The sequence below is a fragment of the Callospermophilus lateralis genome, chromosome 11 (genome assembly GCF_048772815.1).
Source record: "Callospermophilus lateralis isolate mCalLat2 chromosome 11, mCalLat2.hap1, whole genome shotgun sequence".
In the NCBI taxonomy this organism is placed as follows: domain Eukaryota; kingdom Metazoa; phylum Chordata; class Mammalia; order Rodentia; family Sciuridae; genus Callospermophilus; species Callospermophilus lateralis.
Window position 1 is genome coordinate 57,965,467 of NC_135315.1, and position 19,588 is coordinate 57,985,054.

The following is a 19,588-nucleotide window of genomic DNA, read 5'->3' on the forward strand; positions in this document are numbered from 1 at the left end:
GTAATGGTATTTATTACAGAGTGAAAATGCCATTACCCACAGTTAGAGTACTAAATGCCAGTTCCTTGGTGATATTCGCCATAGTAGATTGTTTGCTGCCTATCAGAAACTAGACCACACTTAGACTAGGCTACAGTAGACAGGTTCCCAGGGTGATGAAACTGACTCAGGATGTGAGATCATATCAGAGCACTGGTCACAGATAAGTTATTTCTACTCAAGTGTTTTTATTTGAACACTCCTTTTTCTTGGTGGACCCCAAGAGTTACATGCAGAAAGTCAGGTCTAAATAGAAAGTGAAGTTGATGCAGTTTTTCTGGAGTCTAAGCTGTCAATATCTACTAAATTAAAAAAAAAATCCTTTTGTCTTGGCAACAACCTTAGCAGGAATGAAATACTTGGACATACTTCAAAAATTCACCAATATTCATTTATAAGGGTGTTCATTGAAACATTTTGGATAATAATATAAAACAGGACACAACCAAAGTGTCTATCACTGGAAGCTGGTAAGTAAAGATTTGTGTAGCTATATAGTAAAATATTCTATTGAATTTTAAAAGAATGAGTTGAGGGTTCATTAAAAAAGAATAAGGTACATGTTAATAGAGAATGATTTCCAATTTTTATCAGAAAAGATGTAGAACGGTGTGAGCAGTATGATCATTTTTGTATACATTTTTTAAAGTATTTATATGGATGCATATGTATTGGACATTGTTTTTTTTTTCCTTTAAGAAATTATGTTTTATGACCAGTTGGCCTTTGGCAAGTCAATATGAGGTAGAAAATAGGCTTCAGATTTTATTCTCTGTAGAGATGTTAGAATGCTATATTCCTATTTGCAAATTACTTCTTAAAAGTGCAACAGGGTTACCCGAGTGGAGAGATGTGGAGGACTTTTTTGCTTTAGTTTGAGACAGGATCTTGCTAAGTTGCTCAGAGCCCCACAAAATTGCTGAGGCTAGCATTAATCTTTTGATCCTCCTGCCTCAGCCCCAGGATTGGCTGGGATTACAGGCCTGTGCTCCCTGGGCTACCTGTTAGGACAATAAAAGTTGACAAATAAAAATTGTGAGATACAGCCCCCAAACCTGGAGCCAGATGACGTGGTTGCCTTTTCCCTGTCTCAGGATGGTGTTAGGAGCTCAGTTGGCACTGACTAATGTTTTAATCCAGAAGTCTGGCCCCAGGTGGCCATAATTCAGACCTTTCACTGTATCATACCTGAACATTAGGGATCTGAGCACAGATATATTGGGCCAGTTCATTTTACACCTCTGTGTATTTTTTTCCTGTTTTCTGGTTTCCTTCCTCCTTTCCCCCAGAAAGAGGGCTTAATAAAATGGAATTCCAGACCATTTACAGCCTTCGTCTCAGCTACGATTCCCAGCTCTTCAATTAGCAGACATTTGCACAGACATCTGAAGGCATCATGTGCTTCCCTTAGCCTGTAGGACAGCTGTGATCCTGGTCCTTAACACCACACTACAACCCCAGACACCATCTCAACCTTGAAGCTCTTTTCCCCACCCTTGTCCCCATACACAGGCCCCACAAAAACCAAGAGAGATCAGTGAGTTACTCTGATGTTTATTTTAATGCTTCTTAGTCCACACAGTTGGTATAAAATCAGAAAAAGCAAAGCAAAAAAAAATAATAATAATAATAATAAGGTCTGGAGTCTTAGCATCAGAAGGGCACCGTATATACATCTACAGTTGGTGGCCAATACGAATCATTGCCAGACAGTCCTTGGAGGCATAGAACACTCTAGACCCAGCCAAGCCCTGGGAATTCAAAGTCCCAAAGGTCTAGACATTTGTCCTGATGCTCCGACCGTAAGAAAAAAATGTGGGAGTGATGAAGACTTTTAAGATTTATTAATTATAGTAATACCAGCAACCTAGCTAGGTACAAAAGCGGTTATAAACCATTTATATTACACAGAATTTTTCAGGTCTCCATTTCTATTTTATGTCATAAAATTGTTAATTGAATTTCCAGTGAGTCGTTTAGATGATTAGTGATCATAAGGAATGGTAAATCCATAGCACCATTTCACAGGTCTGTTGTCACTGATTTCTCATTTATGCGGGCCACCAAGGTACTCCACCTGCAAGGGCAAGTATTCTAAAGCCACAGGCCGTATTTTGGCCGAGGGTTCCGGTCTGGGGCGTTTGGTCTGTGCATGCTTAGAGCTTCACACAGAGGTTTAGGCAGTGAATGTTTCTGTTAAATGCACTGGGACACCCACAATATAAGGGCTTGGGGGCATTTGGGGTTCAAGCCCCACCCTTTGGTTTTCTGTGAGGTGGAGTGGGAGGGAGGTATCTTCTTTCAGATGAAAGAGAAGGGGCCAGATGCGAGTTACTTGATTTCTGGACAAAACAAAAGATTGAAAACCAACAACAAAAATACTGCGCTCGATTATACGGTTAGGGTGTAAAGTTCCTTAGCTACTTTAAGGTTCAACACGAGGCTGATGGTCAACATAAAAAGCAAACAATACTATGTACATATATGTAAAAAGTGTTATAAATAGGTTTTATAAACCATAGATATTATATACATCTTTGATCAACAGCAATTCCCCCCACCCCCACCTCAACTGCTTTCTGTTTGGTTTGGCTTGAGTTTGGGTTCTTTTGGCTAGTTTTTTATTTGTTTTATTTTTATTTTTTTTTCCTGTTTTCTGGTTTCCTTCCTCCCTTCCCTGTGTACGCTCAGAGCCTCAGACGGACCGTCAGGGCACATCATTCGCGTTTCCGTAAGATCACATAGATGACTCCGCTGAGAAGAGCCAGCGGGAAGGCCACCCAGGCCAGGATGTAGGCAAAGCCGTAGGAGTAGTCAGAGTTCAGATGCCACTCGTAGTGCCTCACCGTGTAGATGGCCGCCGCACTCATCACGCACAGACCTGGGAAAGAGGGACAGGCAGGTGAAGGAGAGTTCATGTTGGGACAACCCCTCTCCACCACCACCCCTCAACCCTGTGCAGGGAGACCATTTCTAGCTCTGGAAGGAATCTGCTTCCAGGTTCAGAATCCAGAGGAGACAGCTGGACGAGATGGGAAAGAGCAAAACAGAGTTATTCTCTGGTTCCAATCCAGGCTACTGAGGTCATGAAGGTCCTCGGCATTTTTCTACTCCATTTCTTTTTTCTTTCACCGTTGTCAACTCCCAGGCCACAAGTGAACATGAAGGTTGCAAGAGAAACCTGTCTCTCCCTTTCCAAGGGTGAATGGCCTGGAGGTTCCCGGAAATCTGTGAACCACCCTACAGTGGCGTGATCTGAAGTCAATGGAAGGGAAATGACATGGTACCATTACTGGTGTCATGGCACGGCAAAGGCATTAATTTTCTTCAGACCTTTGGAGTCTACAGTCTCCTTAGGAGGGTTGCCCCATGAAAGTGAGCTGGCTATGGTTATGGGCACTGATGGGCATAGGAGAAGAAGAAAAGGAGGTGAGGAGGAAATGAGGAAGGAGAAGACAATACAGGTGGGATGCAATGTTACAAAGGGAGAAGATTATCAAGGACCAGCTCCATTTCACTTGGTGGCCCCAAGATTGGGCCTGTAGCCCAAACACAGATAAAAGGGCCAGTCTGGCCCTTTTTAAAAGGTAAGTCAGGCCAGCCCTCCTTGGCCTGCCAATGCAGTTCTTTGGTATGGGAAGAAAGCCTCCACCTCTGGCCCTGGGCAGCAATCAGGATCAAACCCAGTGGTCCATGCCCACATGACAGGCAGCATCCCTCTGCAGGGAGGGGTCTGGTGACATCAACGCCCCAGCCTGGAGCTGCACAAAGGCTCAACTGTTTCCTCCTGAAAACAGGGTCTTTGAGAAGTTCTGAGTGACTCTATTATAAATCCAGTATTCGTGTGGAATTCATGTGGTTCCAAAGCTCCCAAGGCCCCAGACCACCTACATCTAACCTCACTGCTATTTGGGCTACCATCTTACTGGACACTGCAACTTTGTTTAAACAAAGTGCAGAAGTGGGACTGTGTCACATTAACCATCCTGATAAGATTGCTGTTCTGCAGTTCAGAGGGGGAAAAAAAAAAGCCCACACAAATTGACCCCCAGAAGGAAAGCCACACAATAGTCTTAAAACTATCATGGGATTGGGTCCAGGGCTGCCTGCTATGTACAGAAAGACATATGTCAGACTGAAACTGTAGTTGGTAGATTGCTAGTCAAGGAAAAGAGCAGTTTTGATTTGTGTTAAGGTCCAAGATCCTCAATTATTTTGCTCTAATGATCCCTGGCCCACCTCTACAAAGTGTTCATCCTTGTGTTCAAGAAATGATGAGGGCTAGGGAGGTAGCTCAGTAGTAGAGCACTTGCCTCGTATGCACAAGGCCCTGGGTTTGATCCCCAGCACCAGGGGAAAAAAGAAAACATGGAAGTTGTCTTTTGAGCTATATGTGACTTACCTAATAAAAACAATGCTATAAGGAGGAAAGCTTGCCCACTGAAGAGAGAAAGGTGTTAACAGCAAAAGAGCAAGGAAATTGCTAATCTTGTGCGTGGGGCTTCTGTACGGGGAGTTTCACCAGCCACTGGCATGAAAAAATGCTTGGTAGCCACATGGATTAGCTATGGACCGAAATCACTGGCAGAGAAAAATATCAGGTTCTGTCCTTGAACAAGAGGGACAGAGAGAGGCAGGATGCCCAAGTGTAGCAACTAACTATATGATCCAGTTTTCACCCTTCACCCTAATAGGAAGGAGTGAATCTAAGCTCAATTTCAATAAGCTTAGACACTTTCAAAGCCAAAATGAAAATACACAATTAGCACTGTTAGGAGGAGATTGATGTTTTAGAGGATATATTCCTATTTCAAGGCTCTCTGCCCGTTAACAATAGATGAGTGTTCTGAAACAAAAACGGAATAAAACGTCGTCTCTGGCTGGGTACCCTCTGTCTGCAACCCTGGGTAATTAATGTCAGACAACAGTCATCCCCTGAGCCATACATTCCTCCTAATAAGTGATGTGACTCCCTGCTTTTCCAGCAACCAGTAGGTGGAGATGTGTCATCAAGGTCCCCAGGGACAAAAGAGGTGTCACAGATGAGCAACCTGTGCATTGGCAGTGACTGGGACTCCTTAGGAGGGTCCCCAAGTCTGGGGATACAGGGCAGCTTTATGTGGAAGGACAAAGATCCTATTCAAATAGCATAAAAGTCCTGGGCATTCAGCTCACAAGAGTCTCTACCTGTTTATGGATGGCTGGCTCTGCAACAGCCACTTGAACATTCTCTATTAAGTCCTTTGGAAGAGAAGGAAGGTCTCCAGTCCCTTCAGAGCACAGAGCCTTTGGAAAGAAGCCACCATGGAGATGGATATGGAGAAAACAACTAAAGTAATTCTCCATACTTCCTTAGCATTTCCATTCCCCTGGGTTCAGTAAATGTGTAACGAGTGCCTACTGTATGCAGGCAATATCCATACATACTTATAATATAGTTTTAGAAGGAGAGAAATGTGCCAGATGCCCTCTGAGTACAGGTGGGCATGGAGTCCCCACTGGGGCACTGGAGGAGCCTCAGGAGGAGATGGTAATTGTGTTAGCCCTAAAGGATGTATGAGAGGTGGCCAGGTGAAGAGAGGTGGGAAGGGAATTCTAGGCAGAATTCCACTATTTACCAAGAGTGAGTCTGAGAAGACAGAAACTCTCAGCAGATGAGGATAACAGTATCCCATGAGAGGGAGGCTGGAGAGCTCACTGAGTGTCTCAATGGCATGTTCAGGGAAACCCTGGAGGAACACCCAGCACAGGAGAAATATGATCAGATGCATGTCTTAGAAAGATGACTCTAGTGTCCATGCAAAAATGGGTGTGGGGCAGGGACAAGGCAGATGGCCAGAAGGTACATTGAGGAAGCTTTTCATATTTGCCATGCTGCTAATAAGAGAAAAGTACCTAGAGGGGTGCGGTACCTATGGGGGATGATGCAATGGCTTCACTCAGGAGTAGACTGAATCTGGGTTGAGGGAGAGAGAAGAGTTGAGCAGGACCACTCAGTGCATGAGCAAAGGCAAGTGGGAACAAAGGAATATTTTGGAAGTCCAAGGGATACAATTTCAAGGACAGAATATTCAATATGGAATATAATGGAGTGACCCTACATTAACGACTTTACAGTATAAATATTTTACAGTATATTTTGATGACTCCTGCAGAGGCAGCTACAGAAACTAGAGGGAAGTTGGCTAAGAAAGATAAGACCACCTGGTATTGGTGTGATGGTGCTCTACCACTGATTCACATCCCAGTCCAAATGCTCAATGTTCTATCAATCTGTCTACAACAAAAGACACAAAATAGATGGAAAAAGTGAGACTCGCTCCAGAGTCGAGTTCTGCCATCTTCTTTGTTTTTATTAATCATAGTGATTACACATTTAATCTGAGTCAGATTCTGCCATAGGAACACAATTTTCCAATCATGGAACAAATTGTTATTCAGGGCCTTCTATGTGCCCTGTGTGGTGCTAGTTTGTGGATCTAAGTAGTCAAATGACTCAAAAAAAAAAAAAATGCAGATCTTTTCTCTCTAGGTCCTGTATCTTATATGAATTTCTTGATTTGTTTTTTTTTTTTTCACCATCTCATGTAATCCAACCCAACAGAGCAAAGGCAAGGATAATTACTATCTAGGAATAGGTGACTATAGGTTCTGAAAAGAAGAAAAACTACAAAATCCACATATAGGATCAGGACACTCCCTCTCTAAAAAAAAAAAAAAGGGATTTAGAAGAATCTATAGCTTATGAATGAGATTAACTGTCTGTGGGAAGATGTCCTAGAAGACCACACAGTTCAATGGCTATACCAATAGTTCTCAAACCTGGGGCCACATCTGAGTCACTCAGGGAATGGCTACACCCCAGAGCTATTAAATGAAAGTCTCCAAGGATGTGCATTGGTGTTTGTTTGTTTCTTTGTCTTTTTTTTTTTTTTTAAAGTACTCCCAGCTGATTCCAATGTGCAGCTACAATGGAAAAGCACTGAATTGGAAGGAGCTGCCTTTTTGGTGTGCCTTCAGAAAGCAGACACCTAAGAAATATGGAATCCAGGAAGATAGTTCTTAACTATGAGGCTTGTGGCTCAGTGCGAACCAGAGAGGCGTTGATATGGAAAACCAGGGAGACCGCTAACCCCACAAGAGCTGTCATCTAGAAGAGGGTAGAGAGGACTCCTAAACAGAAACCAGCCCAGAAGCCCACCCACCTTTCACCTGCCTCTCCTGCAAGAGCCAGTGTAGAGTCCATAAAGATCATAGTGGGCCCTTCAAAGGGAAGCTATGCACATAAACCAGTCTTTTGGGAAACTCAGCAGAGATCCTGGGAGTTTCCACTTAAAATGCCTCAGTGCTCTGAAGAGTCATCTGCCCTACGTGGAATCTACAGATTGTGGTAGGCGTGCTCTTTAGATTTTGTCTCCCGTGATCATAGGACTACTTTCTTCTTTCCTCCTTCCCTCCCTCATTCCTTTTGTTCTCTTTCTCTCTCCTTCTCCTTCTTCTCTTCCCTCCCTTCTGATTATTTTAGCTTTTCTGACTTCTTCCTTGATTTCAAGCCATCATTTTCCAAGTTTGCACTAGTTCTTAACTCCAGCTATCCTACCCCTCATTTTCTCTCCTGTTTTTTCTTTTTCTTCCTTCACCAGTACTGGGGATTGGACTAAGGGGTGCTCTGCCACTAAGCAACATCCCCAGCCTTTTTTATTTTGTTATTTTGAGACACAGTCTAGCTAAGTTGACCTTGTGCTTCCCTCCTGCTTCACCCTCCCCCTACTGTACCTGGCTCCAGTTACTAACTTACTTCTTAATAAGCCACTTGAGTTGGGGAACAACCTGACAAGGCTGACTTAGAATTGTCACAGCCTCAAGGAGTCAGGAAGTCTGTAAGTAGATTCCCTAGCTCTTAGTTCTCAGCTTTGGTGGGAAGACCCTAGAGCCATTTCAAATGCACATTCTAAGCACCCTTGGTTCCTAGGAAGCCAATCTTCAGGTCATTTTGACTGGAGTTGACAAGCAGGCACAGAACCTTCTTCAGATTCCAAAATTATAACAGCTATTTTAGTTTGACATTGCTTGCTTCAGATAACTTCCCATTTAAATGTGGACCACTCAACCGACAAACATAACTGAAATTGAGGTCTTGTGAGAGATAAGCGGCTAGATTGGAAGGGGATAAAGAAGAGACAAATCATGTGCTTTTAAATTCAGAGATATTTATGGCAGAGTTCTCAAACGCTTGCACTGAGTTCAGAGGGGGGGAAGCAAAGCCGTGAAGCAAGGGTGGATTAGTAAAGTCCTTTGGAAGACTGTAAAAATCTCCAGACCTCAGAGTTGTTCAGCTGAACAGAAATACTTTAGCCCGCAGCGCAATGACATGTGAAGGGTTCTTATCTCTGGACTTTTTGTCCTGGCCTAGCATGATGTTGCTAAAAAGACATTGTTAGAGGGTTTAAAGTGGAAATATCTCAGTGCAAAGAATAAAGGTGGAAGTTCTGCCTATTCTGAGAAGCACTTCCACAGTAACTTAGTCCTCAGTTCAGTATTTTTTATTTGAAGAGTTCTGCTGGTGCCAGCTCTTATTCATCACAGATGCTTAGAAACTTTGGAATAATAAATGGTGCAGATGAACTGACTTTGCACCAGAAATCAGTTTTAATAAAAGATAATAAAAAGGCAGCGATTATGCCTTTGATTTTACGTTTCTGATAATTTGGGGCAGGAGAGGTACCTAACTGGAGGGGTATGGGAGGGGTTGTAACACTCGGCAGTCCCAGCAATGTGTGGGGTGACCTTCATGTACCCTGTCTTAGGTTCAGTTTATTCATCAGCAAAACAATAAGCTTCCATAAATTAAATTTAAAATAATAAAATGAAACTTCTGGTTCCCAAGTGTATTTTAATTGATAATGAGCTACAGATGCAATGATCATTTGATTTGATAACCAGCTATGTCAGCAGTGAGCAAAAAAATGAAACCCTAGAAGGCATTAAACAGCTTTCTATATTATGTCTGGAAACTGAATAATAACTCTTTGCTTTTCATATACCTAGAAATGATATCACATTGCATAATTAGCCATTTCACAAAGCTGGTGATACTCGAGGAGTCGGCTTGGTACAATAAAACCAGGGCCAACAACAAAACACTGTTTGGCTTTAAAATCCTGAGATCCTGAGTATTGAAATGTATTAAAGTGTTTGGTGAAAGAGGGGGCTCTTCAGTTTACTTTCTTGGGAACTCTCTGGCTTCTAGAAAAGGTTATCGCATTCAATCTCAGGCTGTCTTTCTGTATAACCCTTTATGAGGCCTCACGTCTGCTGGTTAAACCACCAAGCCCATGTGCGCAGTTTCCAACCCTCCAGTCACTACTGAGCACAGGGTGACGAGAGAGAGGACCACGGGCTTTCCGACAATCAATAAACACATGAGATGATTCGTCCTTTGCCTACGTAGAAAGTCATAAGTGAGAACATCTCACAGCACCCAGACCTACTCTGGTAAATATGAAGTTCATGATTTATGAACTGGGACTATAGAATCTACTCTGCCTCTTTTATTTCTCTCCAATGCCCTGCAGACTCACTCCACTGTTAGTCAGCAGATGGAAAATAAGTCAATGAAGCAAGACGCTGGCCAGATCTAGAGAAAATGTTGGAGGATGCCTCCATCTACAGTAGAAGCTTCTGTATACTGTGACTGTAAATAACCTATTGACGACCATACAGGGAGGAGAAGACGGGGAGACTGCTATTTGAAGGTCCCATATTTGAACAATGGCATATTACATAGGGTTGCCCAAATGAAGACATGATAAGATGACAAGAAAAAAATCAAAGTCTAGTGAAATCTAAGAACTGGAGAATAGAGGGTCAAAATGTGTCTGCATAATTTCATCCCTACTTACAGGTAGAAGACACATACCTGAGAGTTACCTTGCCAGCACTCAGCACATCAGGGCCATTTTCTGCACTGATGCAGAGATGATTTCTTGGAGTCTAATATAATTTACAGAAAGCAGCCCTCAAGACTGGGCTTGGCTCTACTATTACCCTTCATATTGACCTCGGATGATGTGTCCAGATTGTAGCTTCTAGCTTAATTGGGGAACTTCCTTCCAGAGCTACTAAGTCTTTTCATGAGCACCTCAAGAGAAGTGGGAAGTTCCCAAGTTCAAGGATACATATGCACATACACAAACACACACACACACTGAACTTTATGATAATGCATTCAACGTTCAGACTGATGAATATCCATCATTCCAGGGCTACATCCTTGGACAGGCCCCGCTCCTACATGGACTTCACAACTTACCAGCAAGAATTTGGAAGACTCCAGTGATGTAAAACCGACCTCCCTTGGTAAGGGTGAAGAGCTGGCAGAAGAACAGGAACAAGGACAGAACACTGAAGATGACGGACAGGATCATGGTGGCCTGGACGGATTGCAGCCATTCTGGGGGAAGAAATACTTGGTTAGAAAAGGTGGATGTGGCCAGAAAGAGGAGGACCTGCCATGAGGTATGTGACCCTGACTGCTGAGTGCCACTGTCCTCTTCCCTTAGCAGAACTCAGACAATTTACTTTTGCACTTTAAAAAGACTTTCTTCACTTCATAGTTTCTTTTGGGAGAAAAAAAATATATATATATACATATATTTATTTATTTATTTATATTTTTCTTCTCCTTGTTTAACTTTGGACATTGTAGGGAAGGGCCATAAGAAAACTACAGTCCTGTTACTCAGAGTTAAAATCAATTTAAAACATACTGAATTTCCTTCCAGTGTTTCTGCCAAGTGTGTTACTGAGATATACAGACTATCACTGACTCATAATGGCTCAACTTATACTTTTTTGACATTACAATAGTGCAAATTGATAACACTCAGTAAAACCCATACTTCCGATTATGAATTTGGATCTTTTTCCTGGACTGGCAGTACACAGTATCGTCCCTCCTTCACAATGCTGGCAGGGGCCACGAGCCACAGCTCCGAGTCAGCCATCCAATCATGAGCGGAAACAATCAACCAGTCTACAGTGTTGCTAAACTGTGATGTTCTGAAGGTTAGGTATATTAAAAGCATTTTTGATATATAACATTTTCAGCTTATGATGGGCTTATTGGGGCATAACCTCATCATAAGTCAAGAAACATCTGCATGTTCATGTGTTAGAGGGCCTGATCCCTTACACAATCTTGGAATTCTTGCTTTCAGGCATCTTAAAGGGCTTATAGGAACCCCTAAACAGTTTCCCAATAAGACGAGTTTAAACCACTGTTCACAATATCAGCATCTCCCAAAGAGATTATGGGGATGGTTGTTAGAGCCCAAACTAATTTTGTAGAAAGTTGAAAAAAATAATGCTGAAGATGATGGCTAGACTTTATATAGGGACAGAAACCTACTTGCTCAGCAGAGCTGTATCTTTTTCTTGGGCAATCTTGATCATGGTTTTTAGCCTCAGCCCAGAGCAGTTTGTGCCCAGTCAGATCACCAGATAAGTTCATGGGTTACATATCCTCATCTTTGTTGAACCCCCAACCTTTAATCAAACCTCTAAGCTTCCAGCTGAAATTCAAACAAGAAAACAGGTCCCCCCTGTGGTCTCTCCATTTCACAGTTTGTTGTAAATTACTTTCATTTCAGGAGGGAAGGGGAGACAAGGAAATAACCTTAATTCACAATAGGGGGAAGCTCATGGTGTCCACCTAGATGGGCTGCATTAGGCCTTGCCCACCCTGGGTGGGAACTGGGTCAAGCCTTGCTCCGAATGGAAAAGATGATCTGGAGGAGACAGGGTTTTATCCTCCCAGCTAATGTTCAATGGTTTAAAAATGCATCCAGCAGTGTTTAAAACAATATTCAAAGCTAAGTAATCTGGATGGTTTATACAGGTTGTGCATCCCTGACTCCAAAATCCATAATGCAAAAATGCTCCAAAACATAAGACTCTTTGAGCCAATATGATACCACAAGAGGAAAATTCTATACCATGAAACTTTGTTTCCTTCACAAAATTATTTGTTTCATAAACAAACTTATTAAAGATATTATATAAAAATCACCTCAGACTATGTGCATAAGATATATAATGAAATACATGAATTTGGTGTTTAGGGTTCCATTCACAAGATATCTCATTATATATATGTAAGTACTCCAAAAATCTAAAAAAAAAAAAAGTCCTAAATCTGAAATAGTCCTAAACCTGTAATTATAATTGAATACAATTAAACCTGTTTTGAGCTCCAAGTAGAATTTTAAAGAATTTTAAAGATGCTGATTAGGCTTCACATAAGATTTTTTTTCCCCCCTAGACTCAGACTAGAAGCATTTTAGAGTTGGAAGAAACCTGAGATCAACTAATCCAGCTCCTTTGCACTGAGAGAAATTTCCGGAGATGTTTTTGATGAGCCTAAGTACCACAGCCAAATCTTGGTTCCAATCTAGTACTCTCTCCACTGTAACAAACATATGCTTGCACTCGCTCTCTCTCTCTCTCTCTCTCTCTCTCTCTCTCTCTCTTCCCCTTCTCTCCCTCTCTCTCTTTAGGTCAATTAAGACAAGAAGATGATGTCTAATGGGTTGTGAGCCATCCTGATTTCATTTTAATGTAGCCTTAATTAAATGTTTATCTTTATCTAGCATCATGGTTCTTCTGGATGAGCACTATGCAGGAAAACTAATGTTGCCATAATATCATTTAAAAAATGTTATCTAGCACTCTGTTAGAAGCAGCTAAAAGCACGAAGTAATCTGAAACCCAAATCTGAAACGAAAACAGTGTGATTCACTCTGGCTGGGAAATGTCATGAGGGGCAAGCCTGGTGGAGAGGACAGTCTGGATCTGAGGATTTTTGTTTTCCCTTCACTTTCATCATCAGCGTAAGCTATTACTGGGTCTCACAGAGAAAGAAAACTCAAAATCTTTATATGTTAAATATACACTAATAAGAAAAGAACCACAGATTTAATAATATACCTAAGTCCTTGTTGAAACCTCTTTTGCCAATGCTTTGAACTCTAGTCGTCACCCAATTACAAACAAGCGCTCTTTCCCTAAGCTGTTGCCCAGATAAGACTGGAATTAAGGAACCAAGGATGTTTTTATTCAATGAGCTTTTGTTGAATGTCTACTGTCTTGGGTCAAGTCCGCTGGTTGGCTCTCGGGGTATAAAGACGAAGAAGGCAGTTTTCAACCATAAGCACGATAAATAAACATATAAATTAAGATAGTAAGTCCAACTATATCATCAGTTATAATATATGTGAAATAGATTCAACTTACTCATAAGACAAGCAATATCACTTTGGATTTAAATCATTCTAGTCATTTTCTGGTCTGAGAGATACACCTAAACAAATGGTAGTTGGCAGTAAAACTATTTTAAAAAGAATCCCAGGTAAATGTTAATAAAAAGAAAGCAGATAAAGTAATGATAGCATCTGGAAAAAAGCAGAATTTAAGTTGAAAAAAAATAACCAGAGAAATGTTTCACAGATTTAGTTTACTTGATCTAAGATTGAAGAAATAATAACATATACATACACATATAACAACCAGGACTAGAAAAAATAGAAAGCAAAAAATTAAATATGAGAAGGAATTGAGAAAACTGCAGAGAGGAAGATTTTGGCTCCTCCTTCAGGAAATAAATCAGAAGACTGAAAATAAGGAAGCTTCTGGATTATTCGTATAACAAGATCAGCAATTTCAATCCAATAGATATATAGAAAATTTGTGTCCAAATGACAAAGACTATAAATTATTTTCAAACACACATGGGACAATCTTACAAACTGACTATGGATAAGGCAACAAAAACAGCTCTCCCATCTCAAAAAAAGCAGAAATGATGTAGACACAATATATAACTAAAGGAATTTAGAAAATAAAAACACTCAAACTTGTAAAGATACCATTTTTATCCAATCTAGAAGCCATTTTAATCAATATCCCAACTGGAATTTGATGAAGTGATTCAAAAATTCATCTAAAAGACAATGAGCAATAAGAACCAAGAAAAATTTGAACCAAGTACAAAAACAACAACTAAAACACAAACAACAATAACAAATGAAAAAAAAAACCACAAAAACATACCCAAGGAGATAGCATGTGACCTACCAGATATCAGACATATATATGCTGTGTCTATTATTTTGAATGTTATATATTAAATACATAATAAATTAACAAAATTATATCTTCATTATGAATAATTATTCAATTAATTTATATATTTTTATTTGTATTATCTGAGCAATTCAAACAATGTAGTATTAGTTATGAAAGGAAACAGAATGGGACAGAATGACGATTTTGGAAGTATACATATAAATTTGTTATGCAATAAACATAGCCTACAAATCATTAAGGAAAAAAATACAACAGACTATAAGTGATATTGGTTAGCTATTTGTGAAAAATAAAATCAGGTCTCTGGCTCATACAAAGTTTTTAATGAAAAATTAAAAAGCCATAAGAAATGTGATTGGCAAAGAGAAAATATGAATAGACAAGAAATATTAAAAAGTGCTCAACCTCACCAGAAACCAAAAACAAACAAACAAAAAAAACAAATGAAATCTATGAAGAATGTGATACCATTTTTTTATTCATCAGATTGTCAAAAGTAAAAAAAAAAAAAAAACTGATTATATCAACAGAGTAAATGTGTTATTAAACATCTGCATAGGGATAATAAGAAGAAGAACATAATAATCCTTTTGTAATTAGAAATTTGGCAGGATATATTTAAAATTCCCAATGCTTGTAACATAATGAGTCAACAACTTAATCACTACATTAAATTCTTGAATTAGAAATGTGCGAATAAGTACATTCATGGTAGTATATCATTCTTATCAGGGAAAATATATTATAGCATATCTCCATGATATGGAATATTTTGCCACATTTAAAAAAATCATGGTCTGGAAAATGAAGAGCCTTTGAAAAATCACACTATAATCAAAACAGTAAGGTGTGTTTACACACAGTATATCGTTATGTCAGTGCACACCAGAATCTATATATGTGAATATGTACATCTGTATGCATGCTCATTTCCAAGAAAAAAGAAACAAAGGTATATCAAACTAATATCTCTGGTTCCCCCAGGAACTGGAATTAGAATAAAGAAGACTTTGGTCAAGAAAACCTTCTAATTGATCTATATCCTTTGATTTATTTTTAATAGGGGAGATATTTTCATACAATACAGTCATTCCTCCATGTACCCATAGCTCCACATGTTCAGATAAAAAAATGCAGAATGAAAATATTTGAAAACAAAATTGTGTTTGAACTGAACATAGATATCCATTTGCCATTACTCCCTAAACAATGGAGTGTAAGAACTATTTAATAGTATTTATATTAGGTATAATAAACAATCTAATGATTATTTAAAGTACACGGGAGGATGTTCATAGGTTATTTGCAAATACTACCCTGTTTTTTATAAAAGAGGCTTGAGCATCTGAGGATTTTGGTTTGGAAGAATCTGAGAACAGAAACAACTATAGGTGGTATTTGAAAAGTTAAAACCAGGGCTGGGGTTGTAGCTCAGCAGTAGAGCACTTGCCTAGCATGTGCGAGGCCCTGGGTTTGATCCTCAGCACCACATATAAAAAAATAAATAAATAAAATAAAGGTATTGTGTCCAACTACAACTAAAAAAAAAAAATTATAACCAATTTAAAAGATGAAAAGGTAAAAAAGACGTGCAATCAGTAATAATATTTAGGCTTCCAAACTAAAAATCCCTCGGATTCCTGGGCAGGGTTGAATTCCCATACACAAAAAGAAAAGGGACTTCTTTCATCAAATGCCATCCATCAGAAGCTTCCTATGAACATCCTAACCTATGAACATCTTCCCGTGTACTTCAAATCATTACTAGATTATTTATAATACCTCATACAATTTAAATACTATTAAATAGTTCTTGCACTCCATCGTGTAGGGAGTAAGGGCAAATGTATGTCCATGTTCAGTCAGTACAAACATGATTTTGTTTTCAAATATTTTCAATCTGCATTTTTTTGATCTGAACATATGAGGCTATGGGTTCATGGAAGACTGACTGTATTGTACTGGCAGCAAAGGAAAACCGAGCCAAGCCCATTCCATCCCTGAAGGCTAGCTCAAGACTCAAGAGCTCTGTTGTCATTGTTCAAAGGGAAGCCTGCAAGACCCTGAGGAGATTCCTAAGCTCAAATGACATTACTCCCCAGCCAGAATCATTCTTCAGAACTGGAATGGACAGATGACCAGGGAGGTGGTAATGGAGAGCAGATATCACACACTCCGGAAAGGACAGGTGTTTGATCCCATCTAAGAATGGGACCTCAGAAGAGGATGTGCAAAGCCAGACTCTACCCAGAAGACGTGTGCATGTACTGTGGTTAGAAAAGCGCAGGGAACAGCTCTGTTGCCTGGTTCTGCTGACCACCAGCTTAACTTGCCACTTACCTATTTTTGGTCTTGATTCCTTTTCACCAACTTGAGGTACTAACATATATTTCAGAGGATTGTTGTGATTATCAAATAAAAGAGTTGCTATAAAATTTCTTTTAAAGGATAGAGCAGGGCTGGGGGTGTAGCTCAGTAACACAGTGCTTGTTTAGCTTGCATAAGACCCTAGCTCCCACACTATTCTTCTATCTTCAGCCCCATCATTGCAAAAAAAGAAAAAAAATATATGTGCAAAATAGCTCCATTAAGGCCAATATTGAGGGGTAGTGTAAATAAGCACTTATGAATCATCAGGAAGTTCAGTTTCTGGCACATCTCCATCTGGGGAAGATGTGCCAAGCAATGTCATAATAGGGACACAGTATTTCACTGAAGATTATTAGTGCACCTACCAGAACTCTAATAAGTATTTTGATACAACTTTGATAGCAATTCATATATACTCTCCAGACATCAGTACAGATAAGCAAACTCTCTGTAAAGAGTCAGTTGGCAAACATTTCAGATTTTGGAGGTTACAGGATTTCTGTAGCAACTACTCAACTCTGCTGGCCTTTGTAGGACAAAATCAGCCATAGCCAGTATGTAAATCAAAGGGCATGGCCCATTCATCCAAAAAAAACCTTATTTACAAAATCAAGTAGTGGGCTACATTTGGCCTGCAGACTATAGTTTGCCAACCTGTGCTACAGCAAGAAAACTCAGATATACAGAAAATGGTTATTAGAGTTGAGAGAAATTGGATGTAAGGGAGAAAGTTGTTAATTTTGAATCCCTTTTACATAGTCAAACCTAATGTAAAGCCAGTCTCAAGGAGCAAACCCATGGATTTCTACACAAGCCCTTGTGCTGGGATACTCTGTCCCCCACAAAATGCAAGCCTGCAATTATTTAACATAGTTCATGTCAAGCACCTGCTGTCATTCTCTAGGCCTCACTCAGTGTAGGAATTTGTGGAACTGACAGTGCAGTATTCTAAGCCAATCTCCAAGTGTTGAGCACTAGAATTAAAAAGTCCTGCAGATCCCTGCAGACCTAGTTTTCCTCTGTCAGGTACAGGGGCTGCTGGCAGCATTCTGATGCAGGCTGTGGCTGGACACCCACCAGCTGATAAGGGGAAGCCTGAGTTGCACAATGACCAAAGTTCCCTTCAAGGTCAGATTCTTGCCACAGGAGCAGCTGAGCAATGAAGGAAATACATGTGCCCCCTCAGCTGTATTCTTAACTCGGGCCTACAATCTAGTGGGCCAAGGGCTCAGAAAACGTGAATTGTTCATCTGCACATTGTTCATCTGAATTGTCATCAGCATGGTCAGCAGCCCCTTCTTACCCCTGCCCCATCTCTACTCCCACTTCAGGAAACTCACAAAACTTTGTCTGACTCAAGAGAACAGGCTGTAGTGAAAGTGAAAGGAAGGATGATTGCAAGACACAGCATAAACTGGGAGGCCATGAGGAAGAGGAGTGAATCACAAAAGCAAACATGAATAACTCCCCTTTGTATAGTGCTACACTGTTTTTAAAAAATGCATGTGAACCTCCCAAGACCAAGACTACCACCCCCAAACCTCCCAAGCCACTACCATGACCAAAGTCACCATTTTCCCTATTTCTCAGTATGAATATCATTCCAGGAATAGATGAATTTCCAAGAGGCCCCCACCCTAAACAATGTGACCTTTGCCTTTACAGCTTACCCACCAGCTTTGCATGCCTGGAGCCCAGGGTGGGTCCTGCCCCAGTGTTCAACAGACCAGCTGGTAACTATGAAACGGGGCTCACCTCTCAGGCTATCTTTGCCTGTGAGCCATGCAGAAATCAAATCAAATGGAAAAGCTACCCCATGTTCCCAGAGCTCACAAAGATAAAGAAGATCGAATGAGAGGCTCTTTCAACAGGTAATTATGAGCAGCGCATTAGCTACAACAAACATATATGGCTGGTGACTAATTAACACAAACCACTCAGTAGCTGGAAAGAATCTTCATGCCAATGTATTCCGGTTCAACTTGATACAGATTGAACATCACCAATTTGAAAATCCAAAATGCTCCAAAATCTGAAACTTTCTGACTATCAATATGATACCACAAGTGGAAAATTCTACACCTGGATAAATTTGACAGATTGTAGTCACAATGCAGGTGCACTGAAAATATTATATAAAATTACTTTTAGGCTATGTATATAAGATGTATATGAAACATAAATGAATTTCATGTTTAGAATTGAATACCTACTATCCTAAAGATATCTCATTGTGTACATACAAATATTCAAAAATCTTAAGGAAAAAAAAATCAAAATCTGAAACACTTCTGGTCCTAAGCATTTTGGATAAGGAACATTCAATCTGTACAATCGTTCAATTAATTGCACTCCTAATTAAGAGGCTCGGTGGCACATAGACTAGTTTCTTAGTTGAGTTTAGTGATTTGATACCCACATTCTTTTTCTGTTAACTAGTTCTTAGACTTGAAAAGGGAGTAACATGTAGCCCTGTAGTAGCAGAGTTTATCAGAGAATAGAAAGCTAAACTATAGAATTGGGAAAATCTGGGTAGGTTGTGCTTCTCAAAGAATTGCTCTTAGAAAAATTATCCCAATAGTTGATATAAAAAGGGGGGTATCATGTGCATGATCAAATATATCAGCCTTTCTTTGGACATTCACAGTGTACAATGCTTATTAAAGGTTATGAGAAGTCTTGCTATTAAAAAAAAAAAAACAAACCTGCTGCTGTGCAAGCCTATAATCTCAGCAACTTGGGAGGCTGAGGAAGGAGGATCACAAGTTCTAACCCAAACTAGCAATTTAGCAAGACTCTGCCTCAAAATAAAAAGTAAAAAGGGCTGGGGATGTAGCTCAGTGATAGAGTGTCCCTGGGTTTAAGCCAGGGTACTATAGGGTGGGCAGGTGAGAGGATGGGGAGGACCCACTTAACTTTTAAAATTTCCTGTTTTCATGTTTATTTTACATGATTCACTGGGGAACCATTTCTCTTTAAAAACAGCCCAAGTACAAACACAGAATTTGGCCACAGTAGTGAACGACAGAGGGAA

The 19,588-nt window shown here is 40.1% G+C and overlaps 1 protein-coding gene across 2 annotated transcripts in view; it reads right to left on the bottom strand.

Moving 5' to 3' along the window:
- Positions 1-1,577: 1,577 nt before the first annotated feature.
- Positions 1,578-19,588, bottom strand: part of Pmp22 (peripheral myelin protein 22) — a 33,183-nt gene continuing 15,172 nt past the window's right edge. For both annotated transcript variants that reach the window (XM_076869548.1, XM_076869546.1), the window contains exons 4-5: positions 10,352-10,492; positions 1,578-2,920 (exon numbers count right to left, since the gene is read on the bottom strand). In XM_076869548.1, the coding sequence (XP_076725663.1) occupies positions 2,757-2,920; positions 10,352-10,492 (305 nt within the window). In that variant the 3' untranslated portion in view covers positions 1,578-2,756. The remainder of the gene's footprint in view (positions 2,921-10,351; positions 10,493-19,588) is intronic.